The sequence below is a fragment of the Rhinolophus sinicus genome, linkage group LG07 (genome assembly GCF_036562045.2).
Source record: "Rhinolophus sinicus isolate RSC01 linkage group LG07, ASM3656204v1, whole genome shotgun sequence".
Taxonomy (NCBI): Eukaryota; Metazoa; Chordata; class Mammalia; order Chiroptera; family Rhinolophidae; genus Rhinolophus; species Rhinolophus sinicus.
Genome location: NC_133757.1, coordinates 7,873,628 through 7,897,773, shown reverse-complemented (window position 1 = coordinate 7,897,773; position 24,146 = coordinate 7,873,628). Strand labels below are relative to the sequence as shown.

General features: G+C 45.2%; 1 protein-coding gene and 1 long non-coding RNA gene across 32 annotated transcripts in view; both read left to right on the top strand.

The window, feature by feature from the left end:
- Nucleotides 1-4,211: 4,211 nt before the first annotated feature.
- LOC109458903 (uncharacterized) lies at nt 4,212-7,488 on the top strand. The gene is made up of 3 exons (XR_002139298.2): nt 4,212-5,015; nt 5,529-5,656; nt 6,052-7,488. It is a non-coding gene; the product is annotated as an uncharacterized LOC109458903 (long non-coding RNA).
- A 2,427-nt stretch (nt 7,489-9,915) lies between these two features.
- Nucleotides 9,916-24,146, top strand: part of TACC2 (transforming acidic coiled-coil containing protein 2) — a 186,365-nt gene continuing 172,134 nt past the window's right edge. For 25 of the 31 annotated variants that reach the window (XM_074338945.1, XM_074338935.1, XM_019752919.2 and 22 more), the window contains exon 1: nt 9,916-10,041. Coding sequence is in view for 1 of the 31 variants with exons in the window: in XM_074338937.1 (XP_074195038.1) it covers nt 10,024-10,041 (18 nt within the window). In the remaining 30 variants the exon portion in view is untranslated. Of the gene's footprint in view, nt 10,042-23,880; nt 24,026-24,146 lie in introns of those variants that run through there. The other 6 variants (XM_074338954.1, XM_074338953.1, XM_074338936.1 and 3 more) reach the window with 4 other exon arrangements.

Here is a 24,146-nt window from a genome sequence, read left to right as displayed (position 1 = left end):
AGACGTGAAGCAAATGAAAACAAAGATTTCTATACAATGGCCACTGTGTTAAGGGCTAGGACAGAAAGGACCAGGAACTAGGCAAGAATTTTGACCTAGACGGCAGAGTCAAGGTCATCCAGCTGAGATGGGACGGAGCACAGGATGTGAGTACAGGCAGGGCACAGGTGGGGACGAGAGCAGACGACCAGGCAGCTGGAGCATCAGAGCCCGAAGCCTGACGTTCCATGTTCAGAACCTGCTTCATTCAAAGATGAAAAATAATCACAAATGTGTCAGATTAGACACTCTGAGGAGACCCCTGCTGCAAAACAACCAGCTCCTACATATACCACCACTTGTATATACCCAACTGTGCTCAGAAAACAAAGGAATTTTCTGCAGGAACATAAAAGGAAGCTAAAGTGGTGAAAAGGGAAAATGTCAGGAACTCCAGGTGGGCAGCTGATGACGTGGACAAGCTACAGCTCAGAGGTGGCCGGCAGCATAGGGCTGAATATCAGCAGGTCTGTTCCACAGACTCTTCAGCTGGAAGGAAGGCATCATGTGCCCATTAGATGCCAGGCTCACCAAAGTGAGCAGATACCCAAGATCCCTGCTGTCACAGGCAGACACCAGGCAGCAATCTTATCAGGGAAGGAGACAATAAACAAGGAATAGGTAAGTAATTTCAGAAAGTGGTGATATGAAGAAATTAAAAAGCATATTGTGGTAAGGAATTATTATGCAGTGGGGGGCTAACTTTAGCTGGGGGTGGTCAAGGACGCCCTCTCTGAAAAGCTGACATCTCATTGAAGAACTGGATAATGAGAGGGAGTAAGCCATGCAACCTTCCGGGGGATAGAACTTCCTAGATCTACAGACTTCTCTTTTTTCCCAAGCCTCTACCTGGAGTCTAGACACTGATCCCAAAGCTTTTGCGAGGAAACAGCCCAGGACTGCGACATGCCTGCCTTTATCGTCGAGGCCTCTGGGTCAGGATGCCCAAGACCGAGAGCAATCAATGCAAGAGGGACAGGCTCTCCCCCCTCCTGGGCACAGACAGCAAAGGAAGAACCAGCTGAGATGCAGTTTGGCCAGAGAGCAGGGGCGCAGTTTATATTCAGATGTGCAATACAAACCCAGAGGAAGGAGTGTATTCTGTTATACTGCTCACCTGGGGTGGGAATGGGGAGAAGAGAAAGCCAGAGATGATTCAATCTGTGCTGCTTCAGCAATGTGTTAATTGTATCATTTGGGAAGAGAAATGTAATCAAAAATACATTAATTTTTAATCTGCACCGTCAAACACTAAGTACAAATTAGTAATCAGAAAGTACAAATATTTTCAAGGATCTTGAGATCTAAAAAGGATCCGTAGCTTCCCCCACCCCACGGGCATTTCCCTATTTGTATGGAAAAGAGCTACAGCCATGTTAGTAAACAGCACTCATATCAGAAACAGCAGCTGGCCAGTGAAAATTCTGCACTTAAAATGATTTCCAGCTGGCAAACAAACAAACAAACAAAAACCAGTGTTAGCTTGGGGATATTTTGTAACACGCTTAAGCCCTATACTTCGCACCATCTTCCAAACCTTTCCCCCAATATGCTTTCTTCCAAGTTTTTAAATATTAAATAGAATTTCTAAATAAAGAAATAAAAATAGCCAACAAATTAAAACAATTTTTTTCTAGGTAGTCTCTCTCACGTCAATGAAATAGAAGGTGTTACTATGATCACACCTGCTATGTATTTGTCACGTCGTGCTAACCTGTGTGGCCTCGATCATGCTTCAGACCAGTGCTTCTCGAACTTCAACGTACCTTTGAGTCACCTGGGGAGATGGTTAAAATTACAGATTCTGGTTCAGTACATCTGGGAGGGGCCTCCAACTGTCCATTTCTAACTCTCGTGCTGCCGACCATGGACCACACTTTGAACTGTAGACTTAGGAGATGCAGAAAATCAAAGTGTGACTCACCTTTGAGGGTGAGAGTGAGCGCTCCTTTATTGTTATCATTGAGATATAATTCACACCCCATAAAATTCACGCTTTGAACGTATACCAGCCAATGGTTTTATTTTATTCACAGAGTTGTGCAGCCATCACCACAATCAATTTTAGAACATTCCCATCACCCCAGGTAAAAACCCATACCTACTAGCAGTCACTCCCTGTGTTCCCCAAACCCTGCCCCCAGCACCTGGCAACCACTAACTTATTTTTTTCCTACAGATTTGACTATTCTAGACAATTCATATAAATGGACTCGTGCAATATGTTGTCTTTTGTGTCTGGCGTATTACATTTCACATAATGTTTTGAAGGTTCTTCCATGTTATAGCATGTGTTGGTACTTCTTTCCTTTTTATGGCTGAATAATATTCCATTGTGTGGATAGACCATAGTTTGTTTATCCATCTATCATTTGATGCACATTTGGATTGCTTCCCCTTTTTGCTATCATGAATGATACCTTGGCATTTTTCAGGAGTGCAAAGGGGTCCCAAGTCTTGTGGGATAATCACTCCTCTGGGATAATCACGTGTTTATCCCAGAGGAGTTATCGCTACCTAACCTGCAATGTTTGCTTTTGGCAGAGTTGAGAGCTGCGGTGGGGCAGGCCCCATTCTGAGTCTGGACTGGGAAAAGAAGGGTGGTGGTGGCTGGGAAGCAGCTGCCCCTGCCCAGTGAAGCCATCAGCCCTTAAGGGTACGTGTTTTCCCCGTCCTGTTTTCTGATTCTTCACCCTGTTTAGTATTAATGCTGTTTGATCAGGTGGTCTGACAGCATTACTGTCACCATTAAAAAAAAATACACAACTATTTATTTTGAAATAACTTTAAACATATAGAAGGTGCAAGAAGAATACAAACAGCTCCCATATCCCCAATTGTTAATGTTTCATTTGTGCCACCCTCCTCCTCTCGACACTCATCACTATTTGAGATCAAGTTGCAGACAGGTCGCCCATCTTTCCTCAAAGTGTTGCACCCCTGCCCCCCCACTCAAGGACTCTTTCCTACATCACAACATCCCTAGCAAGAAATCAATGCTATACCACACTACCCCCCCCCCACCGCCCTCACACTCCATTCAGATTTCACCCTCTGTCCCAACAGTGTCCCAACATTTCTGGTCCAACAGCCATCCAGGATCACACATTGCAGTTAGCTGTCTTTCTTTTGCATTGCCCTCAGCCTGGAACAATCAGTTTCTAGTTAGCTTTCATGACCTTGACAGTTATGATGAATACATTTTGTGGGTTCTCCCTCAATGTGGCTCTGTGCAGTGTTTCCTTCAGGTTCAGATTCAGGCTGTGTATCCTTGTCAGGAATTCCACCAAAATGAAATGACGTTCTTCTCAGTCATTCACAGCAGGGGCACAGGATGTGTCCCACTGGTGATGTGAATTTTGATCACCTGGTCATGCTGGTATCTGCCAGGTTTCTCCACCAAAAAGGAAGAATCCTTTTCCCCTTTGTAGATGAGAAATATTTTGTGGGGGGACTAAGCCACTATCTTCCATTTTTAAGATCGTCACTCACCAACCTTGGCAATGATTGATTGTCACCTGAATTCACCACCACTGTACTGATTGCTCAGTGGTGTTTTCTATTTCCATCATTCTTCCATACGTTTATTAACTGACATTGTGCTACAAGGAAGAGCTTTTCCTTCCCACTCATTCATTTATTCATTCACTCATTCACATGGCCTGGGTTGTATTTGTTACTATCACTATTTACTTTGATGCTTAAATTGTCCCAGATTTGGAAAGCCCCTGCCAAGTGTCCACTCTGTCCTATTAATGCACAGCTTGCATTATTTGAACACTTCCTTACTTTTCTGGAGCACAGGATATACTGGCTCGTCTTTACTTTTCTTGCCTCAGCCCTGGAATCAGTCATTGCTCCAAGGAGTGCTGGTTTCTTTTAGAGGATGGTGGTATTTAGAAACCAAGATCTGGTGGCCCAATGCTCACTGCTGCTAGAGTATCGTTGCTTCTGGACCCTCTCAGAAAACAGAGTGAGGAAATACATGCATGCATACATATGCTTACACATAATAAGCACACACATCCATATTTTTCTTATATCTAGATAGATAGATAGATAGATAGATAGATAGATAGATAGATAGATAGAAAGAAAGATAGATGATAGACAGATAGATTTAAGACATGAGTTCACACCAATACCTGTAATTTCAATGCAGCACCTCCGGGTTTTTTCTAGTTTTCTCTCATTCCATATTTATAAATCCCTTCTCAACAGTGAATATATTTACTTAGTACTTGCCTATCCTTCTCTTTGATAATCTCTGGATATCCCGGCTGCATGCTTGGCCCTCTGGCTTTTACACTCAGCTATCCTCGCTGGTGAGTCACTCTCACCTGCTTGCTACATTTTTATTCAAGTGGTCATCAAGCTTGGTAACAGCCTTATAGTTACAATCTCTTTCATGTCGCTAATACCTGAGACATTGTAACAGCTAATAATACACTTCCTTCACAGAACCACCACCAGCAAAAATTTTAACAACTGCACTGCCATCCTGTACCAGGGACAATTTGTGTGCCACCTGCCTCCAGTAATGGTGTACTCACTGTTAGCCAGCTGGCAGGTGATCCAGCTCCAAAATCCCATCCTGTCTGTTCTTTGGACTGTCCCACTTCCAGTGCCAGCTGTCACAGGCTGCATTCTCCAGGAAGCAGACTGTGAGACACACTGGCCTGGAGGAGTCTTGGGGTGGGGGCAGGATACCGCTGCGGAAAGGAAGGAAGCGGGATTGGGCAGAGGGAGGCGCTGAAGTTCACATCATGCACCTCTTTTCAGCTGAGGCACAGACAGCTGAGGCCCATCTGCCGACAGCACTTCCGGCAGCTGGGGGAGTAAATCAGTTCGCGTTTCCTATTTCCTGGAGGAGGATCTGCGTAGTGGGTCCAGCATAACATCGACAAGGCTGTTCTGTGACCGCAAGTGAACCATCTGTGCTGCATCTACAAGTCCATTCTCAGACCTGAAAATCAGTGAGCAATGTTTTTATTATCGGATTCTGTGAATATTGTTTACTGCAGAGCTCATGATCAATGTGATGACTGATGACATTTTCTTTCTCACACGTTTGCTTTCCTTTGCAGTTTCCGATTGCTTTGATTGTGCTATGTGAAGAAACGTGTTTGCTAACTTTTTCCAACCTCTTCATCCAACCTACTATTCTACTGAGCTCTCCATCCCAAGGTCCTCTGTCTGCCCACTTCAGTTTGAATGAACTGCAATTCCAGTCTTGCTGTACAGTTGTCACCATGGGGCTTCCCTTTACTGCTTTCCTTTCCATTGTTAAATTCGTTGTTTTCTGGATTCCATGTTTAAAACCTTCCTTAATTTATGCCCTGGGTTTCACTGGGGCACCTTCTTAGAACAGAGACAGCAAGGAGGCAAATTTTATGAGTCAGAAAAAAGTCTTTACTCTGCCTTTCCATTTGTTTGGTGATTTGGCTAAATATAGAATTCTACGTTGAAAATATTTTTTTTTCCATCAGGAATTAAAAGCCATTGCCTGCTTGAAATGGATTGTGATTCAACAGTCACTCAATCAACATTTCGGGGACGGCTAGGCACTAGAAATACACCGAATAAGACCGAGTCCCTGCTCTCATGGAGGAGACAGGTAATCCACAAAAACAAAAACAAGGAGGAAGACTTGGTGACGATAAGTGCCACGAAGAATTTAGAGAAGGGTAGAAATGCTGACTGGTAACTGCTATTTTAGATATGATGAGCAGGGACACCTTTTCTGAAGTAGTGACATTTGAGATGAGACTCAAATCGTGAGAAGTAATGAGTCACGCAAAGGTACAGGGAAATTGTATTCTCGTCAGAGGCAATGACAAAAAAGTATTTGAGGATAATATGAGTTCTGGCACAGTCGAGAAACTTCAGGAAGGCACCTGTAGCTGCAGTGTGGTACACACACAAGGGAGAGAGTGCCGGAACGTGAACCTGGCTTTGAGTCTCATTACTTTGTAAGTGACCTGTTTTTTGGTATGTTTGTTTTGTTTCTAGAAACATGTAGGATTGGTGATGGATTGAAGATGGCCATGAATTCTTTGACTCTCCTCCCACTGACATGGGGGATCTATGTCTCCTCCTCTTTAATCTGGGCCCAGTGGCTGTCTGACCAGTAGAATACACTGGAAATGACGCTGCGCCAGTTTCTAGATCCAGGCCTGAAGAGATTGGCATATTCTACTTCCTGTCTGTTGAAATGTTTACTCTTGGAACCCATCTGCCGTGCTGTAAGGAAGCTCCAAGTCACATGGAGAGGCCATGTGTAGACCACAGATGAGCCCCAGCCAAAGCCTGTGTCGCCTGCCAGCCACATGAGTCCGACCCATCAGCCACCCACTGAGCCTTCAGATGACTCCGGTTCTAGCTTTTGTCTGACTGCAGCCACATGAGAGCCTCCCCCAACGTGAAAGCTGCCTAATTGAGCCCAGCCCACATACGGGAACTGTGAGGGACATTTTTAAGTTACTGTGCCAGGTACCTGCTGGGCCCTTTCAATCTGGAGATTCGCCACCTTCAACTTTGGGAAATATTCGTATTCTTTCACAATTTCTTCCGTCCACACTTTGGTTCCATGTCTGCACCTTCTGTTAATCAGATGTGGGACCTCATGGATTGAGTCTCTAAGCCTCTCCAATTTGTCATATGTTAAGTCTTTCTTTAGTTTTATTTTTTGAGATATTTTATCGTTTGCCTTCAACCTTCTATTGAGTTTTTAATTTCAGAATATATGGGAGGTTGGGGTTTTGTTTGTGATTTTGCTTTTGTCTGGTTGGTAAGCATCAGGCGAGGGGTGGGACACGGTGAAGGGGCTCACCTGTTTTGAATTTTCAGCCCCAGTTCTGCTCCCTCCATTGCTCCCAATGTCTCAGAGCCTCTCCTGGGTCTGCAGGGCAGACTAGGTCTGGTTCAGGCTGAACCCCTCCGCCCCCTCCCACCTCAGCTCTAGGCTGAGACCCCTCTGCCCCGACTTCTCCATGAGCAGACCTCCATCTGTGGCCTGTTATCTAAAAACATGGAGTAATCATTTGTCAGTTGATGTGCCATCCCAGTTTGATTTGTTATTGTCCCACCAAACTTAAAAAAAAAAAATTGTCCTTCGCTGTCATTTTAATGAAATCTCTTGAAAGAAAAGGAGTTAAATTTGTGTGTCTGTCAGCTTCATTAACGGGAGCGTGTGGTGATAATGGACCGTAAATGTTATCTTTTTATTTTTACAAAGCTACCTTTTTACCGTCCTACTGAACATTCTTTGAATTTACTTTCCTCTCAGAACTTTTAAATAACCTTTGGTCCTTTGCATTGTCTGGGAAATATTTTGTTTTCTTTGTGTTCTCTACCATATATATGCTTGTCATTTTCAGCAGAGTTGCGTTTATGTGAATTTGAATTAGTCAAATAAGTAAATGGAATAAAAGTATTAACAAAACCTCACATTATGAACAAATTTAGAAATATTTCAAATCTTCCCAAATTTAAAAAATATATATTGGTTTTGTTAATTAGTGTTTTGGTCAAGAATCATTTCAAGGCTGACCGGCATATGAATGATTAAAACTGCACTTACAAAATTGCCACATGGTGGCGCCACTTCAGCTGATAAGTAGATACATGCAGTTTTTAGAAATATGGGAACCACACTATTAGGCATTGAAATTTTGACCTGTGGTTTTAGCATAAAAAGATTTTTATCTCTCAAAACTATTCCACCCAAGCATTATGCATTGGTAGTAATGTGAGGGCTTAAAAAAAAAAAAGTTTCTGGATTACTAAACTGCAAGCCGTCGTTAGATGTGATAGAAAGCCATGTAGGAGGCCATAACAGCCCCCCATGATATGCCAGGTTGTTAATTCAGAAGAAGGCACTCTGGGGGCCGGCCCGGTGGCTCGGGCGGTTAGAGCTCCACGCTCCTAACTTCAAAGGCTGCCGGTTCGATTCCCACATGGGCCAGTCAGCTCTCAACCACAAGGTTGCCAGTTGGACTCCTGCAAGGAATGAATGGTGGGCAGCGCCCCCTGGAATTAGCAACAGCAACTGGACATGGAGCTGAGCTGCGCCCTCCACAACTAAGACTGAAAGGACAACAACTTGACTTGGAAAAAAAGGCCTGGAAGTGCACACTGTTCCCCAATAAAGTCCTGTTCCCCTTCCCCAATAAAATCAAAGAAGGAAAAGAAGAAGAAGAAGAAGAAGAAGAAGAAGAAGAAGAAGAAGAAGAAGAAGAAGAAGAAGAAGAAGAAGAAGAAGAAGAAGAAGGCACTCTGAATAATATGAGAGATGATACTGAGAAAATTAAAAACAGCGCTAAGGTAAAAATAAGCCACAATGGCTGTAGACATAGGCCTTCTGAAAGCATTCCCTTTACTTATATGCTTGTTCCTATGGGAAAATTTGACATAAATTATTTGAGTGTTGAACTACACAAGAACTTCAGAAAAACATAGTAAACTGTTATCACTTTGAACAATTCTATTTTTGAATAAGTGTTTTCTGTTTTTAAAGAGTATGTCTTGTTTATGCCACGCTGGACCTGTGGAGAAGATGGTGGGTGGAACTATCTTACACCTGATGAAATCAAGGTGCAAAGCATTGGACAATTGATCCAAATCACAGCTAGAAAGGAGATGAATCAGGACTGAAAATCTAGACTTCTCATTCCAGACTGGCTGGTAGGTCCATTGCTATTACAGGATTTCAGTTATTGCAAAACTCTGTCTTTTTAAAGAATCTCCTTCCCAACTCAACCAAAAAATCTAAATATGAGAAAAAAGAGATGAGTTATGGTTAATAGAATTCAGTGCTCTGAATAGTAATTTGGAAAATTAAATATCTCTAATGAAAGTAGATTACCTTTTAAATTTTCTTTGAAAAATTATGATTCAATGGGATGAAATTCCTAGAACAGAAAAAGAAATTTGTGAGGAGACAATCTTCTTCTTTCTCTGTTCCTCAGTCTCTACCCCTCCCTGGAGGCAGCCACTGTCACTAGTTTCTTATGTAAATTTGACTCTTTCTCACCTAAGAAAGAGTCATTAATTTACATATAGGATATATATTGTATATATCATTATTATTACATACATTATATTATATGTATATATATATATATGTATATTATATATATAGTATAGTATGATTTTTTGGAGCATAGAACCTACATTTTATACATAGTGTAGTACACACAAAAAATTCATATCCTTCTTTTTTTTTTACACAAAATGGTAGCATATTATACACCCTGTGGAGTATCTCAACTTTTTTTTCATTTAATGGTGTATCTCGGAGAGTTTTCAGTGTTGGTACATAAAGAGTCCACATCCTTTCTGACAGTTGCTTAGATTTCCATTGTGTGGTTACACATTTAATCCATTAAATACTGATGGAGTTTTGGGTAGCTTTGCCGTTTAGAACTGGCCTCACAGCAATTGCTCACTCTCCCTTTTTCAAGGGAGCATATCAACATTTTCATAAAAAACAACAACTTGATTTTATGAGGTTGGTAGAAGCTGACAATGACCTGTCCTTGTTTGCCAGGTGTTCTTCTAATTTCATAGCTTTTTAATTTAATTTTATTTTTAAGCTGCTTTGTTTTGAAAAGTGGCTGGTCCTTTTCAAAATTTAGAACTGCCCCAAGTCAATTAAATTGCAGCCCAAGGCAGTAGAAACTGGCTTCAGATTCCAAATAAATGTAGTGAGAAAAACAGAGCTGCAGGCCAGATCTGAGTACCTGCAAGCCTCTCTGCCCCCTGCGATCTGGGCTACAGAGACTTCTGGAAAGCTGCCTCTTGGCCTGGGTCAGATTGCTTACACGCGGCTGCCTCCCAGGCTAGCGTTCCCAACCATAAGCCAATGCACATTTATAGAACACTCGCATGTGATCCTGGGGGGAGACAGACCTCGGGCAGAGGACAGTGCTGTGAAGTCGTCACATCAGGAAGAGAGGGCCTTTTCCCCCCTCTGTGCTCCTCATGCTAAGAGGATACTGGGTAAGTCGGTCTCAGATTGATGGCTTTTTTCCTTTGAGCAATGTGTGGCTTTAAACTGGTGTGGCTACTGAGATCGGAGGGATACATGCATTTTTTCTTTCTTTTCTTTATAAAGGGAAATTAAAGGCACATCTGTGTGCCTTGATCCCCCCTTCATTGTCTCCTAAATGAACTGTATTTTTGTTTGTTTGTTTCCAATAAGTTACTGGTTACTTTGGGTAGGATGTGGTCTCATTGATAAAACCTTAGTCTCTTCATTTGTAAAATAGGGTTGGGCTAGATGATTATTGAACTTTCTCTAAACTCTGTTGTGATTCTGCCCATTGCAAACTAGATTGTCACGTGTTTGGGATTCTATGGAATGATGATGTGAGGGACCCTCTAAGACCCGAATACACCAAGACTTGATGGGAAATAGTCATTTTTGAACTCGTGATGGTTTTGACTGTGACATGTTTGTACAGTGTTTCTCCAGACTCACACTACTAAGTACCTTTTCAGACCTGCTTCTGATGCAGTGGTGGCCAACTTGAGCTGCCATGTGACCTCAACAAAAACGACGTGTTTCTAAGTTTGACTTGGTGTCAGTTACAACAAAACATCAAGTCCCAGAGAAGTAAGGCAGAAGTCTAAGCCTCCTGAGCGAGTCCTGCAGTTCAGTTAAACACAGTGGAGTGTGCATGTGTGTTTCTGTGCGTGTCCTGTTTTATCGCCTGTGCCGTGAAACACGTGGAAGGGCAAGGACTGAACTTTACCTCACGAACAGCCTTTACAGCCTAGTGTGTGACACCTGCGTATGTGTGTATACAGGGGGCAAAACTCCGCCCAGTTTTAGCTGCTTTTCCAGATTGGCCCTATGTCCTTCCCAGTGAATACGTGTTGGCATTTGGGGTTTTCCTGCTCTCAGGGCAGATTGAGACTACCTTTCTCCTTCCCTCTGCTTCCTCCTGCACAGACGCCAACACCAAGTGATCAGAGCAAACCTTATTACCAAGCTTTGTTGCAATTGTGCATAGGTTTTTAGCTTGTCTTTCTAGTTGCCCTGTCTGTTTATATGAAGGGATTTGGGGAGGATGTCAGACTCTGCTGCCACCATCTTCCCAGAATTCCACTTGTCAGATTTTAATTGCCGTCAGGGAGACCAGCTTGCTTCTGCATAGCTCTAATGGGTAGTGATCAGGCTCTGGCCCAGAGCAAAGGGAATGGGGAGGAAGGGGACAATGAAAGAAACATTGGGAGGGAAGAATCCGGAGGGCTTGGTGAGTGCATATTAGAGAAACAAGAGGAGTGAAACAGAGGGGAAAATAAAAGCTAACCATAAATTCCTTCATTTATTCAACAAACACTTAAGCAGCCCCGTGTACCAGACCCTGGGAGTGAAAGTAGGGTTGTACACCACACTCAGTGTAATCCAGGCTGTCATGCGGCTCCTGTGCCAGTGGGTAGGCAGATACTAAGCAAGCAATCACCACGTGGTGCAGAATTACCGTGAGGGTCCCCGGGGATGTGACTGAAGGAACATGCTCCTTTCAAAGGAAATGGGAAAGAAAGTCAAGAGAGAGGTTGGCTTGAGGGAGAAAGATAGCAAATTTCCATTTCAAGAGGTTGGGTGACTGTGAATCATCTAAGCAGAGATATCCATCAGAGAGTTAAAAATGCAGTTGGGTTAGGAGGGAGAAGTCAGGGCTGGCATCTTCTGCCTAGACTCAGTAGAGGAAGATATGGGGACCGATAGAATCTTCCGAGAAGACTAGGCTAGAAGACCAAATCCCGAGTCTTATTAGATAGCTTTACAAAGAAGGTGGAGGGAGCAATTGAAGAAGGAAAATGAGAAGAGGATTTTGTGGCACCTTGTTAAGTGGAGAGAGGTTAAGGAAAGTCGGTGTGACAGTGTCAAATGCTGAAGGAGGACGAGGACTGAGAAAAGGCCAGAGTGGGGGCGACTTTGGAGGGTGTTTTCAATCAGGGAGCGCTTTGTTGTAAGAAACAGAAACCCACTCAGAAGGGAGTTAGTTGAGAAGACGTAGCTCTGGGAAACCCTTCACCCCTACTTCTCAGCTGCCCTGTGTTTCATTCTAGTCTGAGGGTGGACCCGTCTCTTCTGCTGGGCTCCTCCCTCAGGTCAGCATGCACAGGCTCTGAGTTTCTCTGGCACTGATCCTGGCCCCCACTCGCCATTGCCTTGTGACTTGTGGCCTCCCTTGATTGACTTCCAGGGCCCCTATTGAATATCGAGAGAGAGAATCTGGTTGGCCCAGCTTAAGCCCGAATCGACCCTAGTCCAATTAGCAGTGTCTAGGACTAATTGTGTGATGAGCCAGGACCACTCAGTCAGAGGAGGGTGGGAAGTGGGGGGAGAATAAAGGATGAGCAGTTTTCAGAGTAAAGGACAAAGGCAGGCCCTCCAAAGTTACCTGTTCCAGTGTCAAGTGTGATTTCCCGGGAGTGGGGAAGTGAAAGCTGGGTTACAACAATGGGTGTTACTAACTGCATGCAAGGGTATTTAATAAGCCATTGGCGCCCTGGGAGGAAAGGGGGAGGAGACAGCCCTGAGTGGTTAAAAGGGAAGGGAGAGAGTCAGGGCAAGTGCAACTGACTAGATTGTGGCGTACCCGCCAGTAGGAAACCATACTCCCTGTGATGCTGACCATGGTCCAATGCTCTGATTTCGAGACCACAAGCCCGGGTGAGATTTGTCCATCTCGCCACAAGAGGTCCCATCGCAGCCCCAAAGGCTGGGAAAAGACATTTTTCACTAGAATTTCCTACCTTTTGGTGAGCCAGCAAGGGAGCAGCCTGGCACTGCCCAAGAAACCAACATGGGAAGACCATTCTTTGTGGGCTCATCTGTACCCTTTGAGAGTTACTGGACAATTCACAACCCTTGTCGCGACTGGGTTCTTCATTGGGCCATGTTTAGAAGAGGTGCATATCAATGTGTTTTTATAGTCCTAGCCTACTGTGGCAAGTTTGTGCACGTGTTTCAATCTTGTGAAATGCTGGGTATGGCAGGAGAAACTCAAGATAGTTCCCACCTTGCCAACATTTGTTTCGTAAATGTTGTTAATTGACATGGTGGAGAGAGTCACTGTGATGAGGGAGTGCTCCGAGCTTTGACCTAAAAAGGGGAAATTCTGCTCCACACTCCAGTCAGGGAATTCAGCCTCGGCAGAGTCCTGTGCCAGAACTGGTGCCAAAAGAATTGTAAGGAGATTAAACCCAGCAACACAGGCTGATGTTGTTCAAGCAAAGAGAGCTTGCAAACTGTATGTAGTCAAGCTGCTTACATCTGTGTAAAGCTCAGGAACGGCTAAAAGGAGTTGTGACTCAGTATTCTGAGGCACCAAAGTTATGCGCAGACTCTACTGAGGTCTGACCCTCCAGAGTAGCTGCCTGGGGTGCTATCAAATCCTGAGTTGCAAGTCTTTGACCATGAAAGAGTCTTTTTTTTTCTGGTTGTTCTCGTTAAGTGTGAAAGGACCGAGAAGGGTATAGATATGGGTGAAGCTGGGGTGATCATTTCTAAGTGGGGCCAGGTTTTTCATTTTGAGGGAAGATAATTTTATAGGTGACTCTGCATGCTTAAAAAACATGGCTCTGTATTTGCATGGCTTTGTCACGCAAAAACCCATTCCTGTGACTCTGCGTCTGCGGAAACTGATCATGAGGTTCAAGTTAGGCTCTGACAAAGTTACTTTGCGTCTCATATTTCATAGCGAACAGATGAGACAACTAACCCTTGACTCCTGGTCAGTCACAAGATCGTCCTCTCGTGTGTTCCAGTTCTTTGAAGAGCACTTAGTGATATCGTTTGCTTTGCTTGGTTGGTGGAAGTTTCACTTTTGGCATTTGTTGGGTGTGCTTCCCTCTACCCCTAAACCCGCCTGTTTTCCTGCCCCAGGACGGTCAATGCTTTTGCAAATGCTTCCTCCTTATTTAGCATAAAGAAAAAGATTCAGGTCGACTTACGTTGGCCAACAGGTATGGGGGGAAATGGTCCAACTGTAGATGCCAACCTTGGAGAAGCAGCTAGACAGAGAAGGAATAATGCCCACAGGCAATCAGTCATTAGTACCAGAGCTTATCAGATGGGCAGGTCCCAGTAGTAGGGAATTCAGAAGTTATCTTCTGGGAGACGTGTTCATACATGGTGAGATTAGTCCTCAGGTCCACTTTCTGGAGGCCAGGTAGTAGTAGTCAGACCCAGTACTAGGAACCAACACGGATGGGAGAGAAGGGCTGAACTAGGACTTGGTAAACAGCGCTTGGACGTAGAGGTCCACTAGAGGCACTGAACCCCACATCTGAAGTTCAGCGAGGAAATTCGGTTTGGAAAATGCAAATCCAAAGTAACCTGCATTACTGGCAGCTCACATGGATGCGTGCTTAAGAAGGGCTGACCTAATTCCAAAACTCACCATTGACAGGCAGAGATTGGCTTAGCCAGGGTTGGCTCGGGAACTGTAATGCACCCTGGTCACAAATGAAGGAGGAAAGATTCCTTTTCCTCCTTCCCCTCTCCCTCCTTTCCTTCCATAATATTTTATTATGGGCTTTTCAAGCATGCACAAAGGTATAGAGAATATTACAAGAATCTTCATATACCCATTACTAGTGTCAAACAATCATCTACATATAGCCAATCTTATTTCATTTATTTCTCCACTTCCCATTAACATCTGCCCCCTCCCCCAACTGCCATATTGTTTTAAAGCAAATCATTCCATCATTCAGTCAGTAATAATGAAGTATGTATCTCTAAAATATGAGGACTCTTTCTTGTATGTGTATAACAACATTATGGTCATACCTAAAAAAAACACAATAATTCCTTCATGTTAAGAATCCTGCCAGTTTTCAAATATCCCTGATTGTCTCATTTATTTTTTGATAGTTGGTTTATTTCGATCAGGATGCAAACAAGAAGCACAAGTTGCTTTGAGTTGATATATCACTTACGGCCCTTTGCCATTCCACCCTCCTCAGAGTTTCCATCTCTCTCCTGTGTTCTCCATTATATATCCTCCAGAAAAGTCCCATGTCTTCCATCATTACATCTGTCTTTTCCTGTGATTTCTTTTTGTCATGGTTATAGGAGTAATTTTTAAGTCCTTGTCTGCTAATTCCAACCTCTGGGTCATCTGTTTGTCTGCTTATATTGATTGTTCTCCCTCATGGGTCATATTTTCCTGCCTCTTTGCATCTCTAGTTGTTTGCTTTTGTATCCTGGATATCCTGTAGTATCCAGGATACAATAGCAAACAACTGGATATGTAGTGATACCTTGTAGATGCTGGATTCTATTCTCTTCCTCTGAATCGCATTGTATTTTCTTCTATCAGGCAGCTAAATTACTGGAAAGTTGCCTTGATCCTATGAAAGCTTAGTTTTAAACCTTGTTAAGGTAGGTATTTTGATTTAGCCCTAGTTTTAGGGCATAATCCTAGTCCTAAGGCTTGGTTCTTCTGTGGTTTCAGTGAGAAGCTTGAGGTATTTACCAAGCCTGTCTTACTCGGTGGCACTTGTGCTCCAAACTGCATTCTTGGAAACTGCTCCTCAGATATTTCAGCTTCTGGCTGTTGCATTTTCCTGGGTTCCTGGATGCTTACCCTGAGTAGGTGTATTTCAGGAATCAGCCAGGGATTTGAGGGGAATTCGTGTGCATATTTTGGGCTCCCCCTCTATGGTTCCTTCCTTTATGAAGTTTCCCCCCTCAACTCCTCAATTTTTTCAAGATAAATGTACAATAAACTTGTCTGAACCATTTTCTATTTCACATACAAAATTGCCTGATGTTAGCTGAAACTCTCTCTAAGACCTAATAAATGCCTTTACAACGTCTTACTATGTCATATAGAAAAGGCAAGCTCTTCAGTTTCTTAGTTCAGCTCTGACATGTGGCTCAGCAGTATTCATGTCTTTGTCTCTGATGTAATTGGCACTGATATCTCATCTACACTCAAGACCCTGGTGTATTGTTTTCATGGAAACAACATCCTCACTCATTACACTCCCCCCCCACCCTCCCCTTTAGTCCGCAGTTCCCAACTATGTTGATACTGTATTTGATTTCCAAAAATGACAACACAGTTCGACTTTTGGATTCAAACTGATGTCTGAATTTTTGTGGATTTCAACAGCTTGTTTTCATAAGAAATATGGTTTTGCTAATCTCCAGTCTGTCGAGAAGGCCTATATGGAAATTGTAAGTAAGGGGACCCTTATATTTGACTATGTTGTCAAGTGTCTGTTTTAGCAGGAAAGAAAAAAGAGACCCCTTACTGCCAATCAATATGCAGCTTTACGTTTCCATTTGGGGCTAAGGGGCTGTACCTGGTTTATTACATGGGACGCTCAGAGCCCAGTCCTTAGAGAGCTATGGGACGATGACACTCAGTCTGGCACAGACCAAGATGACACTAGTGGCCACCAGTCAAGGAGTCATGCTTGTAAATTGTCATTTCACTGCTGAGAGAGATCTGATTCATCCATCAATCCTTCCTCGTGTGGCATCCTTTGTGATTCAATAAACGGATCTTCAAGATGGCCAGCCAGAAGAGGGTACAGGCTGGTATGAAGGAAATTTAAATGGACCCGCTCGGGAGAATTTTGTCAATTAGCTTTTGCCATATAAGAAGCCACCCCAAAACTTGGTGGTTTAAGACAATAACCATGTATTTAGCTTTTGACTCTGTGGGTTGGCAATTCGGGCTGGGCTCAGCTGCTCCTCTGCGTGGTTCTCTCGATCTCAGTTGGGGTCCCTCCTGTGTCTGGTCAGCTGGGGGCTGGCTCACTCACGGCTACCACTCCTCAGCCATGATGATGAGAACACAGGGGGATTCAGTTTCGTCCCAGAACAAGACAGATTTAGGTTGGGACTTGAGTAAAGGTCTGTGGCCCATTCTAAAACGATGGTCCCTAAAGTCAGCTCCAGTATCCCTTTTGGTTCTTGGGCCTCTCCACTGACCATTGCCCAGCCAATGTCTGGTGGTGTCATCACTGTCCAGAGCCCTGGGATAATATCTCACAGAATCAGGGGCGGGGTCTAGATGACGGAGCAATAGAAATGATTTTCCAGTGATCCAGTGTAACTCTCTCCAGAGGAGAGTCATCAGGAAGTAGTGAGTTTCCTATCACTGGAGGTATTCAAGCAGACCCAGAGAATCCATGATTATCACCAGGATCTAGTTTAGAGTTTCAAAACTTGGAAAGCTTCACCACCACCAAAGGTATCTGGACTCTGTCCCCAAACAGCCAGATTCCAGCTGAGGAACTCTAATAGACCCTTTATGACATGTCTCAAACATCTTAGGACATGATTGCTAATGGAGACGCCGGTTTTTTCCCATGAAAAGGCAACGCAGAGCTGCAAAGATTGCCTGGCACAAGAAGCCTCTATGTTTCCTCTATTTCCATTTTGGCTACAGCCCTTCCACCGCCCCCAGCCACACTGTGTCCTTGTCCCCCCAGCCCTTTCCCTGCTCGCCAGCCACTCTGACTTCTTGTGCTGATACAGTCCCTGACCTGTTTCTGTTCCTGCCCATCTGACTGTGCCCCTAAGTGCACCCCCCACTCACAGTTCTCTGTTTCAATACTGTCCTGCTTGATCTAACCTGAACGAGGTCTAGGCTCACCTCCTCCCCCTGGCTCTGCAACCCCTTTGACCATCTCAGGCAGAGACAAAGTATAAAAAAATGAGAAACATGTTTTTAAACAGCTGAAACTTGGAAACAATGTAGTATCCACTGCAGCGATTAAACAGAACGTTGTAGGCATGGGGAAATGTTCTTGATATGTTACTCTTAAATGAAAGAGAAAACAAGTTTCCAAAAGAGTACACAGAGGGTGTATGATCCCCAGTTTTGTTTTTGTGGGTTTTATGTTCCTTGGTAACTATATGCTTCCCCAGATGTCAGCTGGGGTCTCCCTTTAGACTCAAGCTGCAGTCCATGCCTAGTGGATCTCTAATGTCCACCCTAAGATTTCTGTGAGTTCCCCAGGGCTTATCTGTCTGGTCTCCTCTGTCTTCGGGCTTCTACTTTACACTGTGTCTGCCCATATTGTACCGGCCCAGATGGGAATAAAGCATAGCCCATTCTCCAAGTTCCAACTCCTGCCAAAAACAAAGTGTTCACAGCGCATCATGAGTGTAGTATGAAGATGTGGGGGGAGAAAAGGGGGCTTTGCACTATAATAAAACTTCAAAATGACATTAGACATTCTTGTAATTCTAGTGTCCTCGGTCACACCATTTCAGGAGTTCCACTGACCCTTCACCCGTCATTCTGTCTCACCAATGTCCAGGTCCATCCCACCACCCCATTCCTTTCTCTGCCCTCATGTCCCCTTCTCTGACCTTCCACCTCAGGAACCAAACCTCGATTACTCTCATTTCACAAGGGGACACTGTGACCATCGCACTTTACTGAACTTTGGCTCCTGCCAATATTCAACACCTATACAGATTATACCAGCTTCTTTTCCCAAGCAAAGACCTTTCCTTCCCAAAACAGATCCTCGTACTAGTCTTACGAATAAGTCCAGGCTAGTCCAGGATGAAGAAGGGCTGAGATGCTCCAGCTAACAGCTGACGCTTGCACTTTGGGCAAGTTACCTAAGCTTTCTGACATTGTGTTGTTCAGCATCGATAAAATGAGGGCATTAGTTTAGGTCAGTGCTTCTCCACAGTAGGCCAGGGGCTCACGGGTGTGCAGATAAACTACAGGTGTGCCAAGCTTTTGATGTCCTCTGCTCTGGACCAGGTGGGGCCTGGGCGGTGGATGAGACTGCAGGCTGCCTTGTCCATTTCCCAAGCCAGCGGCTATAAAAATGTGACCACATGGGCGCCAAGAGGCGAAAAGTTTGGGAAGCCCTGTGCTAGAGATTGACACAGGAAGACAGGAAATCTAGGTTGTGATTTGGTAATAATTTGTTGTTCTTGTTATTGGTGGTGGTGAATCTTAAACATCTGATTAAAGTTAGAACTGATGAATGGAGTGAACTCACTGAGCTCATTCATTTAATTGAACATTTATTGGGTCCCAACGCAAAGAGTCCCGAACCAGGAGAAAGGATCTGGCTTTGGATCCCAGCTCTGCCAGTCCATTATCAGTCAGAGTCGAGTTAAGACACAGGAAACTCTCAGTTATTTTAACAAAGGGAATTTAATATAAAGTGATATCTAGGTAAGTGCAAAGGCCAAACGGAAACTCAGGTATGATGGCAGGGAGCAACTACAGGAAGCAGCTATCACCCTTATGGTTGGTGGAGCAAAGAAAACAAGGTGGAATTATTGAAACGGAGAGGGTTGGAGGAGGGCGCCACAGAAGGGAACCTCAGACCTCTGTGGAGGGGGCTCCAGCCATGGGTCGGTGTCCATGGAGCTAGTTCTGTAAGAGCTGGGAAAACTGCAAACCAATTCCACTGCTGCTGCCCAGGTGAAGCCGGGAGGCAGGGTGATACTCCCTGAAACAGGAAGTGAACAGGAAGTGAACAGGAAGGAGTGCGCTCTCCTTCCTCCTTCCTCCTCTGGTCTCTGGCCGTCCTGGCAGAACTCACCAGGAGCAGTCGGCAGAACAGGAATGGGGTCTGCAGAGTCCCCTAGCAGCTGACAATAGTGGCTTTGGAGCTAAGAAACGATAACAGTACCTGGCCTGCTCTCACCTGCAGAGGAGCTGGACACGTCAGTCTTGTCCCTGATCTCTGGGGCATGTGAGCAGGTGACGTCTAAGTTCCTCCTCACCCTGACATTCTTCAAGATGGGACATTTCCCATCAATATTTCAAGGTGGCCTCAGAAATGGGGGAGGGAAGAAGACAGGAGGCGAAGGGAGAGATGAAGGAAGAGTTGTCCTGTCACTCAAACGCCCCAGGGCAGCCAGGTCCTTGGTGCTCACGAAGGTCCCATCAGAGCAGAAAGCAGGCAAGGTCTTTTAATAAATCCCTTTCCCAGGCTACGGCTGTTTGTTTGTATTAAAACAGGAACATGATAACCGAGCTATAAATAGTTCTGTGCTCAGCTGTGCAAAATAGAGAGTTAGAAGAACTGAGTTCAGCCACTGGAGGGAGAAGCTGAGGGAGGTCCCCTGCCTGCCTGCCTGAGATGAGGCCTGGGGCCATCTGTGGAACCAGCAACGGGCTTGGGTCACTGGGTTTGTCAAGGACCCAAGGGAGCTGCACGGCAGGGGAGCCCAAGCTCACCCTCAGCGAGCAATCATTACCTGGATTCCTCTGCTAGGTGACTCCCACGTCCTTGGCTGAGCCAGGACCTGGCTGGCTGAAGGCCACTGTGGCCAGAGGGCAATGCCGTGACAGCACATGTGGGTCTCATGCGACCTTGCTGGTCTGGTCTGGAGGCCGCTCTGGAGCCTGCAGAGGCCTGCTCCGGGGGAGCCTGCATGCTGGAGCAAGCCTGTCTGAGTCTAGTTCTGGTTCCAGCCCTTGCTCACTGTGAGACGATGGGTAAATCACTTCCACCCTCTAGGCCTCAGTTTCCTCATCTGTAAAAGGGGCATTGGAGAAGATGATCTCTGAGATCCCTTGAGCACTAATGATCTAACTTACTCAACACAGGAGAAAAATCAATATTTATTAAGCCTTGAAAACAGATACATTTCTATCACATACAAGAAAGTTTTTTTTCAATAGAGAATAAAAAACCCTAACTAGAAAACTTGGTGTGATTGATGTATCAACAAATCCAGTGGCGGTTCTCACAGGACGGTGGGAGGTTAGTTGCAAAACCTCCCTGAGCCTCCGTGTTATTGTCGATAAAACAGGGCCTGTGTGATCTTGCCTCGGATTCCCCAGCTCCCTGCACCCTGCCCGCCCCCAGCACGTAAAACGGGGCGTCAGCCTGGCCTGTTCATCGCACTCTGGGTTCTGAGCCATGTCCTCCATCCGTGTGCAGCTCCTGCACAGTTTAGCTGGTTGTCACGTTTCCCTGTCCCCAACTCTTCCAGACTCAGCCCTGGGCCCCATTTACCCAATTATCCTCGTGACTTCTCTCAGCAATGCTTCTGGCTACCCAGGCCTGCTGGTCTGTCTCAGCCATGACAGTCAGCCACCCGTCCCAAACCTGCTACCCCAACAATGAGGGGGATCCCATGGTCTGGGACCTTCCAAACCAGAGTTAGTTGCCAATAGCTAGAAAACCACACTCTTTATAGAATTAAGTGGACAAGAAATGAAGGCAGTCAGTTACCCCTGAACTCTACCAAGATCGTCCACGGTGGCAGCACTGGCTCATTATCCCATGCACAGTGTGGGACCCACTGGGCACCATCCCTCCTTGGTTCTCCGCTGGCCTTTGGCCAGGCCACTTGCCCTCTCTGGGCTTCAGTTGTTTCATAATAAAAGCAAATACCTATCCCATAGCTTTGCTGTAAGTGTTAAAAAAAGAACATGAGCACCTGAGTGCCTGGTACATGACAAAAGCTTGACATGCAATGGATAAATGCGTGAATTAATGAATCAAAGACGATCCTGGTTTATAGTCAGGACCTTGTGTGGCTGGGATGGTGTGTCACCGATATACCAGTTGAAAATAAAAAGTCTCCCAAACAACTGTCTTTGAAAATGAATTTCATATTTTAGCCTACAGGAGACTAGGCGGAGGGTTAGCTGGCTGTTCCTAGAGCAGTAAGTAGAAGAAACGTTGGGACACTCAGTCTTGTTTGTGGCAAGCCACCTTGAATTCCTTAGATGCCTAAACCATGTATTATTTTTGAAGAAGTGCAGTTTTGTTGCCCCAAGAAACCCACTGCCAAAAATATTATCATACTCAACCATTTCTCTAGTGCTTAATCTCTTCCAAGAGCTTTACAGAAGTGAACCCACCACAGCCACGCGATTCCCATTTAAGACATGACAAAACCCAGCATAGAGAAGTTAAATAATTGGCCAGTTTGAACATCGGGCAAGTGGTGGGGTCAGTGTCCATGCTGCAGCAGTCCGGCCTGGGGCCTGAGGCCCAACACAACCCTCTATGTATGGCTTCTGAAGGGATAGACAAGTGAGCCCACGCGCAGGTGTGTTTAGCCACCTGTGGGGGAAGGAAACCTGGTCAGTTGTTTGATGTCTGGCTTGGAGGAAGACAGTATGAAGAGAGGGAAGTTGATCGGCCACGACACCTGTAGATAGCGGTAAGTCATGGAGTTTGATGCTGGGGTCTTATTCAAGTACTGCGTCGGGAAAGGTCATGGCTAAGGAATGTGGGCACTATGAATTCCGTAGTGCCCGGCATCTGGACCTGTCCCCTGTGTATGGACAATCTGTCGTTATAAGAAACAGCACTACCTCCTGGGATGGAAGCTGAAAAGTCTGAATATTCATTTGATCTCTCTTCCAGTGGACGTGACAGCTTCTTTGATGGCTGGTAGTGGCCAGGACAGCCAGCATCCAGCTGGGACAGGTGGTGGCAATGACACCCAGCATCCAGCTGCCATGGTCCAGGGGCCAGTCAGTGGTGGCAATAAATGAGGCTGTGAGGCTGCTGAGCTGATGGAGAGGGTGGTTATTGATCACTACCCACCTTCAAAGTCCTAGGAACTCTGCCATTTTGGTTGGCTATCCTCTCTCCCCTTCCCTCTCCCCTTCCCTCAGAAGTGACCCCCTAATTCTCCCCTTCTTTTTTGTCAAGGCTTTCACTATGTTTCCCTGCCTGTTGCAGACTTGCCTGGTGCCTCTCTTCATTCCCAAGTAGCTCATCCAAGATATTTTGCTTGAAAAGATTCTCTTCTCTAGAAAAGTTCTCCTGTGATTTGGGGAAGCAGATGCTCTTGTGTCTCATCCCTCAAATCCTCAAGTGTACAGAAACGTGGCGTTAATAAACACAAAAGAAATAGTTTTCAAACTTTCACCCCTAGTACTGGAATTCTTTTTTCAAGCAATATCTTATGCAAAACCCCAAGGTGGAAACATACACACATTTAAAAATTGAGATGACATTCACATAACATAAAATTAACTATTTTAAAGTGAGCAATTCAGTGTTATATAATATATTCACAGTGCTGTGCAGCCACCACATCTGTCCAGCTCCGAAACATTTTCATCACGCCTAAATAACACCCTGAACCCATCAGCCCTTGGCAATCATCAGTCTGGTTTCTGACTCTCGGGATTTGCCTATTCTGGACATTTCAGATGAATGGAATCACACAATATGTGACTATTGTGTCTCGTTTCCTTCACTTAGCGTAACATTTTAAAAATTAAATTTACTGGGGTGACATTGATTCATAAGCGTAACATTTTTGAGGTCCATCCGAGTTGTAGGATGTGTCAGAGCTTCACTCCTTGTTTAGGGCTAAGGAATAATCCATTGTGTGGTTCGATCCCGATTTGCTCATCCATTCACCTATCAGAACACACACACCTCTGCTCGGTTTGAACCAGAAGCAGGGCACATCCAGCTTTCCCCTGCAAGGAGCTCCGGATAATCCCCTGAGCTGGGTAAAATACCTGGTCGCTGGGAAGCCTTTTGATGAAATGCTAATTTGTTTCCCTGGAGGGATCCTGCCTTGTGGCAGAGTTAAGGGGCTTCTGTAGAAGCTTTCATTTGAATCAAAGGCTCTGACTCTACAGAAAAAAAAAAGAAAAAAAAAGGGAAAAAAGAAACTGGCTGCATTCATGAAAAAAAAAAAGTGGCTGGTAATAAGTGGAGGAATCCTGGGAGGCGGGGGCGGCTGCCCGGGGGTCCCGCCCACCCGCAGGGCCTCCTCCAGCCGGGGCAGCGCTGCCTCTGAGCAATGCGGACGAGCCTGCTGCTGCTACTTTTATGACTCCTCTTGTTGAAACTCAGGCCACGCCTCGGTAAGTACACTCTGCACGCTCCACACCACAAACAGGTGCCAGACTGCTGGCGTCATCGTATCTCCACAAGTTGTCTTTGTCTTTCCACGCTATGTACTCATGGACGGTGGAATTTTCCCAGGTGCACACGGAAGCCCTGCGAGCATTTGCCTCCTTTCTAGAAAGAAAAGGTTAGTCCCTCCACTCCGCTGTGCCCTGCGCCCCGTGCAAGACCCTCCTGCTCCCTTGGGGCGGCCAGTCAGCTCACAGGGCCAGTTTGACTGTGCGTGAGCCTCTTCTGAGAGGAGCCCG